We start from the raw sequence: 19,219 nt of genomic DNA, 5'->3' as shown, positions 1-19,219 counted from the left end.
GGTACTTATTTTATAAAAATCTGCAGGGTTACGTGATAAAGCGACAGCACTTGAATTAAAACGTCCGGGTTCGTACTTATAGGTGTAATTGTACCCGTGGAGAGTCGCTCTCCATCGATTTAGGCGACTGATGAAGTCTCTCATCAATGTCAAAGGCTCTTGGTGTTCGTATACCTTAAATCTTAGTCGGTACAAATATTGTCTAAAATGTTGTACGGGGGCTATTACTGCTAAACACTTCTTTCAATAGTGGAGTCATTTCTTTTGCAGTCATTAAAAGAGCGAGACATGTAGACTACAGGATGGTCTTTTCCTGATTTTCCTTGAATTATAAGATTATGCTGAGTAATCATGTAATACATCTTATGGCAGAAAACTTTAATAAATCGAAACATATAAAAATTTGACTGTAAAATCTATCTATTTATAAAAGTTTAAAAACTGTACTCTCTAAAAATTTAAAAAGTTATACATTTTTTTTAGGTCAGAATGACAGTATTACGGAATAATTTTGGAAGATGTAATTGGCTTGGAAAAGTAAGTTTTTTTCTTGTGACATTATGGCTTGTGACTATATTTATATCAACAAATTACATTTTACATCATAATTCGGGAGAGTATGAAAAAGATACCGAAAATGGTGAAAGACTACGACAACTGTCCAATAGTTTTCAGATTTTAAAAAAGCAGAATCTTAAATTACTTGGCATTATTACAAGGTAGGTTTATTTAAAATTTCTTTATACTGAAAGGTGTAATATATGCTCTCAAAAGTTTTATACAAGTAAATGACGAAGCTTAAAACATTTATTTCAATGATTTAACCTACAATAATAAAACAAATATCATTTCCAATATTAGTTTGTTAAGTTAATCAGTAACTTCTTTAAATTACCCCTAACTGTTTTTACTAATATACAAAACAAAGTCCCAAGTAATGTTTTAATCGCTAACAGCGAAAACTACTTAATTGATCTTGCTAAAATCCATTAACCAGGAATTACCGATCCTCTTCCAGATCTGCACTTAGTGAACCTAATAGCAAAACTATAAAGGAGAAGCAAACTTGAGCAAATGGGACAGTCTTCAACAAGCAAAAACACGAACCAATCTTCACCTTGAACCGCTAAAACGACTAAGTTTCATGAAAAAAGAACTTGCTTTGGATGCTTACGTCTCCTGAGTAACACCAGGAGAAATCCAAACAGTCACGTTTACTGGAAACTTCAGTCGAAAAAAGAGCTTAGCTCATCGGTCCTTTTGTGAGCCATCTTACGTGGAACTACCTCATCAACAATATATTACAACTTAACTATGTTGGCAAAAATAACCGTTTTTAAGGCCCACAAAAGTTTTTAATAATTCAATAGGGTGGATGGGAAGAAAAACTTCAAATGCTTCAAATGTAAATTAGGCTTCGAGAAACTGACGCAGAACATTTATCGAGATTAGAACTACAGCATCAGAATCGACGAATAAATAATCAATTTTCATTCACCGCCATCTAAAACAACGTATATAATTTTGAATAGTTAATTATTGTTGCTTACAACTTGTACAATTTGACTAACTATTTTCGAGGCTTTATTAGGAATCATTGAAGATGTATCCTAAATATACATGATCCTTACATATGTCGAAATTTAAATTATATCAAGTTGTACAACAATATAAACTGAAAAAGTATGGGCCCATATAGATGGTATTTTTCTTTAATTCATCTTTCGGAGCCTTATTACATCTTAAAGAGACTAAACTGCCGTGTCTCTTTTTCCAGTAAAATTTATAGAATTAAATTTGTGTAAAAATTAGTACAATGAAGTGAGACATATATATAACAAAATAAGTTTAGATTTGTACTCAAGAGTAAAAATAGCATAAAAAGCATACTTGACAATATTTCTCCAACTGATATTTTTTCTAATTATATTAAAACTAAATTTGTTAGAAAGCATACATAACTATCAATGTCTTAAAATGGAACTAAGTAGCTATTATAAGTCGATATAATACAATTTTTATGATAATTAGTCGTATAATTTTAATTTTCAAGCAAACCAAAGGGATTCTACGATGAAGATGTGTTACGTCACGTATTGCTATAAAATTGTGTATATACTACTATTACAATTTCTGATATTAAATCGCCAAATCCTTGAATAATCATTTATTATCTATTGACTACAAAGGTTTTAACTTATTAAGTATATCAAAATGCTTCTAAAACAGATTTTTGTAGTACAAAAGTTTATTGATTAGTCATAAAAAAGTACATTTGATCTAAAAGTTACAAAGCCCTTACCTAAAAATTGTAGGTTTGGGGTGCCATACAGTAATTTCTTATTTTTTTAGAGTAACGTAACAAGCTTTTATTAACATTTGTTCAAAAAATATGGTAGCTGCAGATCATTATTATGTACATGTTACGTCCAAACTTCTACAAATAAAGGGTGGAACTCGTAGATTCGTTCTACAAACAAAAAAAATTTAATTATTGTTCGTGAAGAATCAGCCATCGGCCCAAAGGCCTTATTCGCCTCTACTTACTTACAGTACACTTTTCTTTTAAATCGTTGACTCGGCGTTGTGGTGTTGGTTTTCAACAAGCGATATGCATGGTATGGCGTACGCTAAGCTAGCGTTGACCTACTGTTTGAGCTCATGCCTTGTGTCATACAGGTCTAGCGTATCTTCTTCATCGTTTGATTTCACGTCTTTATAAAAGTCTTTGACATACGTTGACTATTTAAATGTTCCTTTATATTCAATTCATTTATCAAAGTAGGAATTATGTGTCAATCAATTAGAATATTAAATCTTGGAATATTTCATACATTTTAGTAATTAAAATATATTTGAATTAAAAAAGTAAAGTCAATCAACAATCAAGTTATGTCTTATCTAATACTTTCATAAATTTAAAAGAGCCGGAAGTAGTTGATTTTACAAATAATATAAATTATAAAGTTCCGATTCGCATTTACAATGTTTATACAACTTATAGTTTTCTTAACCTAACTTACTTCTACGATCGTTGGTTAACCGCTACTTGCGCGCATGCAGTCGCAAGATCTTATGAAGACGACTGCAACGATAATCCTAATCCTACACAAGAGTACTCGTGGCAATGACAATAGTTACGCTGCTGCTTTTAACGTCGGAATCTAAGTCGACAGTCCTTTCTTTCTTTTTCCTCCTTAATTCACCTTCTAGGCGAGTTTACAGTGGCCTGGTTTGCTCGAGCTTTTCTCACACAGCTTAATAACTGAACTAAGTCTTACATACGCTTAAAAGACGCAACAAAACTCACTCTCTAACCCTAATAGTTACTTTGGAGCACTGGCTAAAACAGAAAAGGCAATAATTTTTATGTGCAAGAGGAGCGCGTGGTGGCTCAGTCGGCTAGGTCGTGGATTGGCACGCGGGAGACCGTGGTTCAATTCCCGGCCAGTGCGACTTTTTCGGGCAAGTACCTCTGTGATTTTTCACATGTGCTTTTTCACCTGGCAATGCTCCTCGAGGAGGGCTTAGGCGACCTTCTCGCAGCAAAAATTGCCTAATTTCCCCCTACCCCCCTCCCAGTAATGGGAGGCCTCCCATCCCTCTTTCCCTTCCTTCTCCCAAGTGCTAAGTGCCCATAGTAGTGCCCTTATTAAAGGAGCCGGACGTAGAGCACTCTAATATAAAAAAAAAAAAATTTTATGTGCAAGAAGTTTTGATACTCTTGAATTTAAAAAGAACTCGTCAGGTTAGGGATCCGAACGACCAATCAGAGCTAAACCTTATTACTCTCGATTGACTCAAGCCCAATTGTGGTGCAATAATTACGCAGTGATTGATGGTTAAAACTGCTCATCTCTCGGATTTCACATTAAGGACAAGTTGCTGTTGAAATTGTATATAATATTTCTTGTGGACATATGCTGTGAAGAATATTAAAATTGTTGATTATTCACATTGTGGGATGTACCACTGCGAATGGATGTTGTAAGATAAGTGCTTTATAAGATGGTTGGAGGTTGCACGCGTAGTTCGAGTTGTGCTACAGTAGCTTATTTCAAAAGAAGTAAGTTACATGTCACGCGATTGCAGAAGTTCGATGTATCGAGATCGCTGAGCTTTGGCTTTTTAAATTGAAAAACGATACTTTGTATTCCAAAGTAATAAATATTAAGTATATGACATGGGATGTTACATATACTCTATAATTGTTTCAGATACTTTTTTTGATACCGAGCATTGCCCCTAAAAAATGATTTAAAGATTTTAAAAATTCTTAAAAAACGAATTACGACATACTCGCATTTGGAAAAAAATATATCCTATTTTATGTGTATATCTAAAAAAAGAATTACAAGTCCTTTGATATGCTGTAAAAAATAGTATGAACCGATTTTTTGTCCATTATAATCATATTTGGTCGGTGTGGCACTAAGATTATTTGTTAAAAATTTATCTTTAGCTTCTTACCATTGCAATTAGTAGTCTAAGTTTTTTAAGTTTATGAGAAAAGGTGTACTTTGGGACAACCAGTTTTGTTAATATTTTAATTAAATAATTATTATTTTTGTGTCAGTTTTTTTATGAATCTAAAAAAACCTAGACTACTGTCTGCAATAGTAAAAAAAAATTGAATAAAAACGAATTAGTAACACATTTAACTACACGTCTAATCTATAGAATCATGAGTTCTGACCCATAACTTATGTTAACACACTTTCTTTAGCATAAACACATAACTTTATCGAACTAAGTACCTTATTTTTTATGAATAGGGCAAAGTTTTTTTTAAAATACTAGAGCCTTAACGATCAATGTAATAAATAAAATTTAATCACACCATACACACTTTTTGTGTTAGTGTTCGTAAATACATATACATATTAGTGAAGCATCTCCTTCCTGCAGACTTCGCGCCCCAATCCTCCACTATTCTATCTCAAAAAAATTGTGTGATTTAATATAACTCCTTTATTTTTAGTCTTTAACTATAAATCACTTGGTTTCATACTTTAAGAAGTAACGTAAATTGCTCATTAATATTTTGATGAGAAAAGAGAGAATTTTCGTAACAGAAGTTAAATTAAAAAGTTTTGTTGAAATGTATAATATTTTTGTAACAATTAAAAATGAAAACTAAAATTTCCCTCAAAGTATTGAAAGCCATTCCAGGAACTAAAGTATTGCACTTTTTTCTGGTATTATAGCAGCGTGAGTTATGATTTATAAGAACATAAAGATGTCAGGATAATGGAAAAAGCGGAAGAAAATTACAAAAAAAAATTATTTTAATTTTATGAAAAGAAAGTTTCAAGATAATATAAATGTTACAATTTTTAATAAAAAACAAAAAATTCATAGTCTCACAAATAGCAAAATAAGATTAAAAAGTAATAGTTTGAAAGAAAATGAGTTAACAAATAGAAAAGACAAAAAAAACTGTTGTACACAAAAAACAAAAATTTTTTTAAAACATGCTATCGTGGTGAAGTTTTTCTATAAAAATGATGTCATCTTATATATAGATATCCTCTTCTATTATACAGTAAATGTGTGGGGCATGCCAAATAACCTTCCACTGCCCCTCCACTACTCCTCAAAAGACCCCCACCGCCTCTACACCATCCCCCACAATTTAAGGAGAAATTCGTCTCATTTCTACGTTAATTTAACCTAATATATATTAGATCGAGCCCTCATACTGCTTCCGACGATAATTTTGACTTGAATAATTATATTTCATTTACTTCTCTTATAAATGGTTCTATATTATTTACCACAGACCAACTTAAGCTGATTTTTTTACAGCAGCCATACTTAACTAACGTGAAAGGTATTCATTTTATCTTTTATCTTTATTATTACTCATGCAATTCATGTTTTTCCATTAAAAAAAAGTTTTGTTTATTTAAGACGTTTCGCCTGCTTCCTGAAAGTCTGCGTAAAGGTTTATAATGCATTAATAGGGGGTTGGCGCGTGATGTGCGCAGTGGGGCAGTCAGTTATATATACATCTCCTTATATTATACGGTTGTATTGACGAAAGTGAGTCTCAGCCCCTCAGCTCCCCCTGGATTTACGTAGTTATTTGCTTGTTTTAATGTCATTTTTAATCAAATTATATTTGAGTGAGCTTCCCCCCGCTCCCCCTTAGCTCCTCCTTGCTCTCCCTCCACCCCAATAAGATACTTATTGATCTAATGTTTTACCATCATAAATGTTAAAAAATTTACACAATTTAGTACCTAAGTCATACCTCGTTTTTAGGATTTTTTAAGTTACTGATCATAGGTCTCCCTCTATCTATTCGCTTCCCCTTAGTCACTATGTGTCTCTGAAGTACCATTATTTGTTAAATTTGATTGAACTTTTACATTTTAAATCTCTTTCTGGTCCATGTCTACTTTACCCAAATATAAAATTCTTGATTACTTAGGGGCTTTATTAAGTAAAAGACAGAATTCAGAAGAGGGTATTATAAAATAGACAAACACAATTAAGCTTTTAAAACAATAATTCATTCTGTTAGCTTAATGTTGTAACATTTTATGTGTCATTTTAACCCATCTGTTCTTTTAAAACCTTTTTCACATTTTTCACATATTTGTTTTTCATGGTTTTTATGAATTAACATACGTCTGTTTTAATGTGACGATCTTCAAAGTTACATATTTTTGGATTACTGAAAAATTTCTAGCCAAACAATATTTTTAATTTCTGATTTATTCTCGGATGCAATTTGAATGAAAATTCTTTTTGGATTCTTACATCTTAATGAAAAAACGTATAATTGTCCGTAAGAGAATAAAGGTTTTTTAATATACAATCCTAAAGAATCAAAACTCTGTTTTTCTGATTTCTTAATAAATATAGAACATGCTAATACAAAGGAAAACTGTTTTCTATAGCAGACAAAAGGTAATGATAATAAGGTGCCAGTATTCAATGTTTTTCTAAGAATATAAACTTTGCTTTTTTTTCTACCACAATTATTTCTGCTTCTATATTATACTTAAATAATTTTGTTATTTTTAATCTTGTGCCTCTACATAGACCGTCTGATATACTTTAAGTTCTTATTAACACTACTATGGCATTTATTTTTAATTTAAATTCGTGTAGTGAAAGAGCCTCTCTAATATTATTTTAAAATACTATTAGAAAATTATCATTTATGATAATTTAATTATGTTACGTTAATCATACGTTTTATCAACTCCTTTGTGAGTCACGTATTCTGCTGTTGTGAACTAATTTTCAGCCTGCATTGATAAATACACGAGTAATATCGTTATTTTGTCCACTCAATCTGTTAGTGGGGGGTTGGCGTGTGGAGCGCGCAGGGGGACGTTAGCCCCACTAGTATATATACATATATCATTGACTGTAGAAAGGATTATTAAATGTTTATAAAAGATATACATTTCATGTGATGAACTTGACCTAAAATTTTTTAATTATGAATAGCTTTGTTTTCGCTCACGACATTATCACTGAATGATACAAAAAAAAAAGATTATTGTAATATTCCACGCTTACAAGAATGAAAGCTTTCTCTTTTACTTTGCCCAAATTTTGCAGATCGAAGTTCGCTAAGTAAGTGGTGTAGAATACTACTGTTTTAATTCAGTAAAAAAAACTTGGGTGAAGCAGGAAAGAGTTAAAAATAATTTAACAATAGTTTGAATTAACATTGTATCTTCTAAGGACTCACAGCGTTTTTTTTTTTTTTTTTTCGTAAACTAATTTTAAATTGCAAAATATTAATTTTTAATGGAATTTGCAAGCAATTTTTGTGAAGGCTCAGCTTCGCATGAGTTTTATTTGAAAATTAAAAAAATTGTCATGTTGATATAAAACAATACAATTAATAATCTTATTGAGAACTAAAGATAAAACCAGAGTGTCGTAGCACAACTTGAGTGCATTACAGCAGTTATATTGCTTGACTACATTCCTACTACTTTATTGCTTAATGATTTTTCTGGCCGTGGCACATCACTTAATCCAAGTGCTACTACTGCTGCTGCTACTACTGCTACTGGCTATAGTGTCCGTGACTTACACACACATACACACAGATACCCACACACAGAGACACACTCACACAAACACACAAAAAGAAAGAGAGCAGTTGTGCTTAGACCAGTAATTAAAATATCTTTAAAGTTACTGCATCCAATATTTAGTACTCTATTCTACTTCATTTTTATAGATTGAAAGTTATGCAGGTACAATCCCAATATAATAAATATGAATTAAGGGTAAGCCTAAACGCTGCTTAAGGCTTTTGATAAGTATATATGACAGGTTATTGCTTGCAGCATGATAAGATAATGAGTTCCATGGATATAAGGAAAACCAAATTTTATTTCAGTAGTTAAAGGAGATTCTGTTAAATATTTGAAAAGTCTCCACATTACCACTCCACCTAGGTTTCTTAATGTAATTAACCCTATAGTATTACTCTTAAATAACTATTGCATAAGAATAGAGTTCCCTGAGTTCACTGAAAAATATTTTGAAAAGTAGTGTTTTTGGATCAATAGTTATTTTATTTGTCTTTTTACTAGTAAACCCATGAAAGTCAAGATAGGTATCGAGTCGAAACGTTTACATAAAGAAATATTCAGTTCTACATCAAAATTAAATCAAAATTAAGGCACGAGGTGATCTTTACATTAATATAATTGTTGGTAAGTTTTGATATTGACATTACCAAAGATTAGTAGAAGTACTTGGGCTACAGTTCTCAACCCCTTGTTTCGATAAACTTAAAACTTTTATTATTTCACAAAATATCTCCTTAAAGCTTGTAACAACTATTTTTCAGCTTCAAAGCCCTAAACTAGCAAACTTTTGTTTAACTTATCAGCTTTTGTTTCTCATCAGTCTCATTGAACTGATCCTAATCTGAATAAAATCTTAGATCATCTAAGGTCTCATAAATGTGCGCCTTATGAGAACAGTCATTCCGCTTCTTAGTGCCATCAGTTCAAATTATTATTGGCTAATACTAAACGGAATTTAATTGAATGACTTAGGTTATGTTTTCATTGCTTAGATAATAATGTTAAGAAGGACTGTATATCCCAGTTTTCATGTTGGACTTGCAAAAAGAAACACCAGACACTATTATATAACCCTAAACTTAATCCAAAGCCATACCTCGCTGACCCAGAATCTAGTGGTTATACTGAGCATACTTCTAAGATAGTTTAAAGCAGGTTTTTCATAATTTTTTAAGCTCAGTGCCTAGGGGTCCAAAGCTTCTATTGGCTGCAGTACGTGTATACATCTACGGTATACGGTTTTTCGCTCAAGCTCTCATGGACCAGTGTTTTAAGTCTCAATGTTTGATCATTTTTGAACTGCTTTGTTCTTTGTTTAAGTTAAAGCGTTATCCTTTGACTATACCTATAGGGACAAATTATATGAAAATGTAGAATTTCAAACTCAAACTAAACCAGCTAATCATCTGTTTATACTATAATTCAGAACTTTGACTAGCGAGCACAGCGAGCGACACAGCAAGCTTAGATGGTTTCTTGGAAAATATCTTTCCATTGAACTTGATAATAGTTGGGGTGTGCTTGAGACAATCGCTGTGCCCTGTAAATAATAACCAGTAAAATGGATGACCGAATCTTCTGAGGAGAACTTTGCAAGGGGCCTGTACGAAACACCCGTATACTTGGGGAAATAAGGGATGGCATAAATTACAGAAAAAAAAAACGGGGTATACGTCATAATCTCAATAAAATACAACACAATACTTTCATTTCTCAAAAATAATACTAGGCCATCATTAAATTGCTCGAAACTACACAATAGTACAATATGCTACCATAGAAATGATTGTGTACTATTTCTGTATAAAATTTATACTTAGGAGTCGTGGCTCAAAGCTATTGCAATAAGGCAACTTATCATTCTAGTTTTTTTCAAGTGACATACTCTATCAGCATAGCTTGTGAGCAAACTTGGGTCGCTGCTTAAGCTACTGGTCCTCCGTACCCTCTTACATACTCCTTTCACTACGTTGACACACTGTAATAGCATGTGATCACTAGCAAATGTTAATCGTGGTATTGACTCATAGATGCAACCCTATAAATCTTGTATGTAATATATATATATATATATATATATATATATATATAATCGTTATTTATGTGGGGTATTCCACATATCCTCCCCACAGCCCCCCACAACAGCCCCTCCACATATAAGCTAAAATTTGACCGTGTTCACCCTTAATTTAATATTTTAACCTTTTTTCTACAACCCCTCACACCCCCTTACATCATTTTTCTTGTCCCCCCTATAGCCCTCCACACCATTTTTCTTGGTAAAGGTACAAAAAATAATTGTCATCTATTTTTCCACACCGCCAAGGAGGCAAATAAATAAACTTTATACATATTGATAATATAGAACTTATATTACATAATGTAATAATATTAATAAATAGTATATTATAATTTAACTATCATAGAATTGTTTTATTATATACATAAGCATGAGGTTCTCGGTAAATGAAACTTTTTTTGTGTTACTGTTGTTTTAGAATATTGTAACATTTATTATTTCTTACAAGTACACGCATGACATGATACAAATACATATACGAATCAAAATGTTACAAAATTATTAAATAATAATAACTGTGGAAGTATTGCCTAATTTAAAGAGGTTAAGTAAATAATCTATTAAATTCAGCTGTATTATAACCACGAAGAGACAGAACTCACAGTACCCAGTTTTAAATTAGGAAAATAACTGACAATATTTATGAAAATTATTAATTTATACATTTATTATACTAATCATAACTGTAATAAACAATTTTTTCATAACATGTATACTGAGCTATTATAATACAATAAATTTTATTTAAAAAATTACACATTCTTTATTCTGAAAAATTAAAGATAAAATTTTTTTAACAAAAAAGTATCATCATAAAAAATATCATAAGAATACATCATGTCATGTATTATTGTTAAACGGTGAAATATTTATGAATATAATAACTTTTTATTTATTGCCATAAATTTTGTCGATTCATTAAAAATTATTATTTATCTATGAGAATCATCAAGTAAATTTAATTAATTATGTGAAATTTCTTTCCAAACAATATTTTCTATTCCTGTATTTTTTTTTTTTTCTACTTGAATAAATAAATGATTTTCATTTTTGCATCTTAATAAAGCCACATATAATTGACCATGAAAAAATAAGGGTTTTTTTCAAACATAAACCTACATTATCGAAACGTTGACCTTAAGATTTGTTTATTGTCATAGCAAATGCCACAACGATTGGAAATTGTTAACGATATAAAATAAAAGGTAATGTTAAGCTGTTTCCTGTGTCTACAGTTATTCTTGGAATGAAGACCCTATTTCCGTTTCCGGAAGTTATTTTTTCTCCAGTTATTATTTCTTCCATATTATACTGTAATAATTTCGTAATTCGTAAGCGTGTTGCATTAGACAGTTCATCTGATATAATTAAATTTCGAAGTAGTATCACTATTGTACTACTTTTTAGATTTAGTTTATGAGGTGGTAATCCTTCACGAATTGTTCAAAATTTCCACCGTAAAATTTAAGTAAATATTATCGTCTGATTTACCAACTCCTTTATATGTTGCGTTATCTACACAATAATAAGTTTTAATTTTTCCAGTCAACATTTTAAGTATTTTATTATTTAAATAACCGGTGTACTCGTTATGTGATATTATTAAAACACTATTTATCGATCAATTATAGATATTAAAAAACATTTAAAATTATACATCATTTGAAATCCAAATTTTAGGCATGTTGAAAGTTTTTATTTCCTCTTCCCCAATTTTCAATAATAATTATGAAAATCCTTTATCGTTGGCACGAGTATTAATTTCTTGTCTTAAAATTTGAAATGGATTTTATAGAAATGAAGATTTAACAGTTTGATTAATTATAATTTTACTATTACCGTTTTTTATCACTGGGAGAATCTGACGAAAATCACCTTCTAAGATAATTAATTTATTTCAAAAATATTTTTCAGTATTACATGAATCTCTTAACATTTTATCTACTATTTCCAATGCTTTTTTTGGTATGATTAAAGCCTCATCCTAAATAATTAAGTCAATGTCTCCTAATTTTTTTTTATCAGACTCAAATTCTCATAAGGCACTTTCTACATTATTGGTATCTAAAGGAAGTCTAATAGTTCTATAACTTGTCATCCTCATCGAAAGCAAAACTGATGCCATGCCAGTTCATGCCATAGACAAAATTTTTTTATTTTGAGAAATAAAAAAAATTAATTAACGTTTCACATAAATAAATTTTTCCCAACCCTCCAGGACCATCTATGGAAAAAATATTATTTTTTTTTTCGCAAATAATATGAAATATCTTTTTTTTGGTCATTATTTAATTTTTATACATCGAGTTAACTATTCCTTTACTGAAACATATTTCTTTATTTATGTCTTTTTTATTGTCCATTATTTTGGTGTAGGTAACATAAAGCATTTGTATGATTTATTTTCTTATTCTGAAATTTGTTAAATATGTAAAAGAGCTATGTTATCTTTATTTTTCTTATATGTTGTTATTGAATTTTGAAGTTTCAAATATTCTTGAGGGGTTGGCACTCGATGCGTGCAGGGGGTGAAGAGATGAATATATATACATATCTATATTGTATAGTTATCTCGGTGGGGCATTTACACAATTCTCCATATATACCCATTCACCCTCACCACTTCCGCACTGCCCCTCACAAAATAAGGTAAAAACTCGTCATTTTCTCCTTTATTTTGACACATAATTATTTCCCAACCCCCTGCAGCCTCTCCACAGACCCCCACACCTACCCGTCGCCCCCCCCCACAGATTCTTTCCCCCATAGACCCCCACGCATTTTTTCGCTACCCCCAACCACTCCCCACACTACTTTTGGAAGAACCTGTCAGGGATCATACAGTCTCTCTCGGACTTTGAAGTGTATACAGACGTGTACGTGTCGTTTATGGATTAACCTATCATTTTTAATCTGCTTCATCATTGAATTACTTTGAGACAAATTTGTATTATCATTATGATTTCTCTCATCGCAGAAGAAATTTATAGTCACTATTGATTTATAGGGGGTCGTTGCGCAAAGCGTCATTATTATTATATATTAAATTATAAAGTGAACTGCCATATTATATAGTTAACTGTGTGTGCATTCCAAGCAACGTTCCAATAAAAATATAATTTAATATATCATAAAAATAATACGACATATATATTTTTGTACTGTAAAAATGTTTATTTGTGAAGAATATTGAGTAATACGAACATGTTTTTTTTCTTACAATAAATTTTTTCTTAACCTATTTTTCCACACTGCCCAGGAAGCAAGCAGATGGGCTTTATTCATGCAAATTATCGATAACCATTTCACGTATACAACTAAGTACTACCAAAAACCAATTTATATCAATTGTATTTCAATTTATTTGTAAGTATTAAGTTTTTTGTGTGCTAAGCTTTTCTTTCGTTAGCGTTTATGATAAACTATGTGTAAAATTTTTATGTGTACATAATATATTATTTTGTACATGAGTTAATAATACCAATACATACATAAATTAAAATTACTTTTAGTTTATCATTAATACAAACCGTGGAAGCTTCGCATTAAGATAACTCATTTTATAAGTAAACTTATAAAGCCCTATCAAACCACGAAGACTTAGGTCGATTCATATTCTGTTTTAAATTAATATTGAAATTAGTATAATAGATGAATACAATATACATTCATGCGATATATTATTAGGTAATCAATTTTGACTATACATTTGAAAATATTCAAATTATGTTGTTATTATTAGATACTTTATAACTTATAATCAAAAATTGTTATTCCAAACTACATTTTCAATATCTAAAATGTTTTCTGTATCGACTTGAACAAAAATTCCATTCTTATTTTTGCATCTTGATAAAGCCACGTTCGATTGACCATGAGAAAATGAAGTTTTTTCAAGAATAATCCCACATTATCGAAACTTTGACCTTAAGACTTGTTTGTATTCATAGCAAATGCTACAACTAATGGAAATTGTTTTCTGTATAAAACAAGAGGTGATGATAAATTATTTATGGTATTTATTGTTATTTTTAGAGTAATGACTTTATTACCAAATGTTTCTCCCGTAACGATTTCGCCTTCTAAGTTATACTTCACCACTTTAGTTACTTGCAATCGTGTACCGTTATTTTACCGCAATCGTTACGTAAGCTGTCTGATGTACAAAAAATTTTAAATAAACGCTACTATTGTACCTATTTTTAATTTGTATTTATAAGTTGGCAAGCCTTTACTAAATTTGCTTATTATTTCTACAGAAAAATTTATATGAACATTATCGTCTGATTTAATAATCCTTTTAAAGGTTGCATGATTGATGCTGTATGCCGAATACAGCATGTTAATCCTATGGTATTACCTTTATTATTTCCAGTAGGAGATGTACGATGGAGTACATATGATAACCAAAAATTTTTAACAAAAGCAGAAAATCTGACGTTGCTTAAATATTACTTATATCGAATATCCTATCGACCAAACAGTTAAATTGTAAATCCTATATTCTATGTTGGAGGATTAACGCAACAAATTTTTTTTGCATGCATATATTATGATCGAAAGCAATAAAATCAACTAATTTCGCAATTACCAAAAAACTGTAAGGATTGAATGTTATCAAAGAATTATAGATCAAATAATATGTAGTGCCCCGAATAACTCTAAAACTTTTAAAATTAATAAAATTGGAAATATTAAATATTTCTATTTTACCTTCAACATGCATCGGTAGTACTAGGTATATGCAGAAACACTATCAAGATGCAATAGCAATAATCCGAAAGCTTAGATGAAGTGATTTTTTTACTACCGTAAAATTGAACCCTAACTAAAAATAAATAAAGCACTTTTAAAAAACTTTCCTAAAGGTTCCACTCCAAATAATATACCTAATGTAACTGTTAGATTATTTCATACAAAATCGAAATCAGTTTTAGTCGATATAACTGAACACAACATTGTCGAAAAAGTTATAGCTTACGTTTATACCACTGGATTCTAAAAAAGAGGATTACCTCATTCTCATATTATTGTAACATTGCACCTAAATGATAAATTATTTACTACTGCAGACATAGATAAACATGTTTCAGCGGAAATTCCACTTGATTCACAAATACAAAAATTAGTTATGAAGCACATACTTCATGGACCTCATTGTAAAAATAGTCCATGTCTTACCAGTCATTAAAAAATTTGTACAAAAAAGTTTCTGAAAAAGTTTACTAATTCTACAGTTTTTACAAAAAATGGATACTCAAATTACAAGAAAAGTGACAATAGAAAAAATTTAATTTGATAATTCATTGGTAGCACCATACAAATTATTTTTATTTACGAAATATAACTGCCACGTAAATGTTGAGTATTGTGTATCTATTCAAAGTATTAAGTATATTTTTGATTATTTTTATGGATGAGGAGGTAGTGCAAAACGTAAAATAACGAAAACAGATGCAAGTGATAAAAAAGACGATGTAGAAATTTGTGATGAAATATCAGAGTATGTAGGTGGCCACTATTCCAGCCCCATGGAAATAGCAGGGCGATTGCAAGAGTTCTGTCTGTCTGGACGTTGTCATTCTGTATTTAATTTATCAGTACATTTTCAAAATATACGAAAAATAGTTTTTCAAGAAAAAAAAGGGTAAAGCAATAGAAAACTCTGAAACAGCATAAATGGCTTGGTTTCAACCGAATAAAATAGATAGTTTTGTAAATAATTAGATACGTAAATATTCCAAAATATTACTGTTTCAATTCAACAGTAAAAACTTGGGTTAGAAAAAAAAAGTTAGACGTAATTTAATAATAGCGTGACTAAATATAGTGTCACCTAAGGACTCTTGGTGCTTTTTTTTTATTAAATGTAAATTGGTCGAGTGAAGCTAAATCTTTCGGAAGTTTGAAAACAGTTGATAATATAAATTACAGTACGTTTAGAGATACTGCTATTGCTTTAAGTTAAGTTGAAAACCACTCTCAAACATATAAAATATTTAAAGAAGCTTGTAATGTTATGCTGCCATTTCGACTCAGAAAATTTTTCGCATGGGTTATCATATCTAAGTATGTATATGGTTAGTCTGTTTGGAAATTACTCCAACAAATTTTTCATTTAAGATTAAAAAGTTAATAAACAAAACAATGCTTCATTACATTTAAATCCAATCTTCAAATTGGAAGCAAAATCATGTAAAGATTATAGACTACCAGAACCAAATAAAACAGTAAAATCTGAAAATATTGAGGACAATAAAACTGTAATTGATTTAGAAACAAATTTTAAGAATTCATTTGCTAACCTTAATAATGATCGAAAAATAATTTTTAATGGAAATATTAACAATGATAAAAAATTATATTTCAATAATGGTCCGGTAAGTTCTGGAAAAAAATTTTGTACAAAACGTTAATTTTTTTCATTTGAACTGGAATTATTTCCATTTCATAACCTAAAGGAATTGCAAGTCATAGAAAACTTTGATTACTAGAGAGAAACTTGAGAAGAATCTGAAAATGCTGACTGGACAAAACAAAAACTAGAGAAAATGTGGCATACAGAAAAGCAGTCGAAAGCTTGCTGTATCTGGCTAATATGGTCAGACCAGATATTTTATTCTCTGTGAATGTACTAATCAGACATCAAATTTGTATAACCGAAGATGATTAAAAAATAATCAAGCGAGTTTTTCGATATTTGCAACACACGAGAACTCTGGGATTTACCTGTAAAGGCTGAAAAGATGGACTAGAAGCCTATTCAGATGCGAGCTTGGTAGACTGTAAAGACTCAATTAAGACAAGTAGGTATCTTATATGGTTATATGGCGATACTGTTGCTTGGAAGACAAGAAAATAGAAAAACGTTTCGATCTCAACCTGTGAGGCAGAATATGTGGCGATGTGTGATGCAAGTCAGGAGTTGGTAGCACTGGAACATTCGATAAGCCTAATGTTGTCTCATACTCTATTGTCCATGGAACTGTGATACATCTGTTTAAATGTGACTTCCTCCAAAGTTACATATTTTTAAATTACTGAAAAATTTTTTGCTAAACAATATTTTTAATTTCTGATTTATTCTCGGATTCAATTTAAATAAAAATCCTTTTTGGATTCTTACGTCTTAATAGAGCAACGTATAATTGTGCGTAAGAGTATAAAGGTTTTTTAATATACAATCCTAAAGAATCAAATCTCTGTTCTTGTGATTTGTTGATAAATATAGAACATGCCAATACAAAAGGAAACTGTTTTCTATAGAAGACAAAAGGTAATGATGATGAGGTGCCAGTATTCAATGTTATTCTAGGAATATAAACTTTGCTTTTTTTTTTCCCATAAATATTTCGGCTTCTATATTATACTTAAATAATTTTGTTATTTTTAATCTTGTGCCTCTACAGAGACTGTCTGATATACTCAAAGTTCTTATGAACACTACTATAGCATTTATTTTTAATTTTAATTCGTGTAGTGGAAGACCCTCTCTAATATTATTTCAAAATACTATTGGAAAATTAATATTTTTGTTATCATATATTTTATCAACTCCTTTGTGAGTCACGTATTCTGCTGTTGTAAACTAATTTTCAGCATGCATTAATAAATACACGAGTAATGTCGTTATTTTGTCTACTCAATCTGTTAGTGGGGGGTTAGCGCGCGGAGCGCACAGCAGTGCTTTAGCCCCACTAGTATATATATATCTGTGTGTGTGTGTGTGTGTGCGCGCGTGTGTGTGTGTGTACATAAGGTAGTTTTTCAGTTTTACTCACTCTTAAGGAGGCTCTCTTGTGACAGTTCCCGAACCAAGACCAGATGAATTTAATAGTTAAAAATCTACTTGTGCATTGCATTGTTCTATAGCAGTGATTACTACCTTTTCTTGGCCACCCACTGACTTCTTTACATTTTTAAGGAAGCTTACAACATATTTTACTTTTTTGTCTTTTAAGAATAAATCTCTTTACTTGGTGACTACGACCGTTTCTACAATAGCTTTCGTTTCGTCTGAGTTTAAACCTGCTTCCATCGGCTTACGTACTTCAGTGAAAGTATTTCCTTCGCCTACCTTGAATAGTACTTTTGTCGTCAGTTTTCAAAGCTTTTTGTTTTTTTTCCTTACTGCTCTGAATACCCTCCCCTCGCTGATCCTTTTTCTTTGAGTCATCTCAATACTTTGCCTTAATTCAGGGCTTTCTAAGAGATTTCTAATTCTTTTAGCTCGTTCTATGTTTCTAAGGGAGGGGGTTTAGGGTTTTTCTCTAGACGTTCTGTGGGGAAGTATCCGTTCTGCGCTCACTATACTGCAAGGATTCGAAGCACAGCTTCCAGGATCTATAGTGCCTTTCTTTGTTAACAAAAAAGTCCTAACGTTAAAATTTATACCGATATAAGGTACTGAAAAGCAGCTTCAAGGCCATCTTTAGTAACTTTTGCCATTTTACCATACTTTAGGTTAACGGCTTTGATAGCCTTCTCAATCTCCTTTGTTGTAGATTAAGCTTGCGGAGTCTCTTTACTTCATTTCAAGCTGTTTTGCATCATCTCTTTTGGTGAAGGCAAGCTCACCTTGCATCTGGTATATGTTTGTAGTCAAAGCAAATCAATATGTATAATGCGTAATGTATGGGAAAATCCTGCTCATAAAGTATAGCACTAATTGTAAATGACTAGCATCGTTCAATTTTCTCATTTAGAACTTTATAGAAAAGTCTGAATTTACTAGTCCTTTAGGCAGTGGTCATGGCTACAATAAGAAACTTTTTTGTTAACATACCCGAAAATTTCGGATATGCTATCGGTTTTTGATGTAATCAAGATCACTGTTTCCAGAAGCAACTATTCGCTATGCACCTAGTTTAGATGACATCGCCTAGTGTGAGAAATTTTTCCTTACGCAGATCACAAGAGTAGACGGAAGCTTATGAGAACATTTTTTTATTAATTAAAAAACAAATTATGAGACTTAATTTACCAAATGAATATCATGCTAAGGTTCAGTCAAAAATTCGTTTGGTTGTATCATATATCCTACGAGATTGGAAAAAAAAGTTGGATT

The 19,219-nt window shown here is 30.9% G+C and overlaps 1 protein-coding gene across 2 annotated transcripts in view; it reads left to right on the top strand.

Annotated features, from left to right (window-relative positions):
* Nucleotides 1–19,219, top strand: part of FucT6 (alpha-(1,6)-fucosyltransferase 8) — a 288,678-nt gene that overhangs the window by 110,749 nt on the left and 158,710 nt on the right. For both annotated transcript variants that reach the window (XM_089596404.1, XM_089596405.1), the window contains exon 3: nt 484–719. In XM_089596404.1, coding sequence (XP_089452530.1) covers nt 484–719 — 236 coding nt within the window. The remainder of the gene's footprint in view (nt 1–483; nt 720–19,219) is intronic.

Source organism: Copidosoma floridanum, unplaced genomic scaffold (assembly GCF_036245765.1).
Source record: "Copidosoma floridanum isolate Cflo_tuat_1 unplaced genomic scaffold, Cflo_Japanese_pri ptg000030l, whole genome shotgun sequence".
In the NCBI taxonomy this organism is placed as follows: domain Eukaryota; kingdom Metazoa; phylum Arthropoda; class Insecta; order Hymenoptera; family Encyrtidae; genus Copidosoma; species Copidosoma floridanum.
Note: the sequence above shows the minus strand (reverse complement) of the source record. Positions and strands in the feature narration are given on the sequence as shown.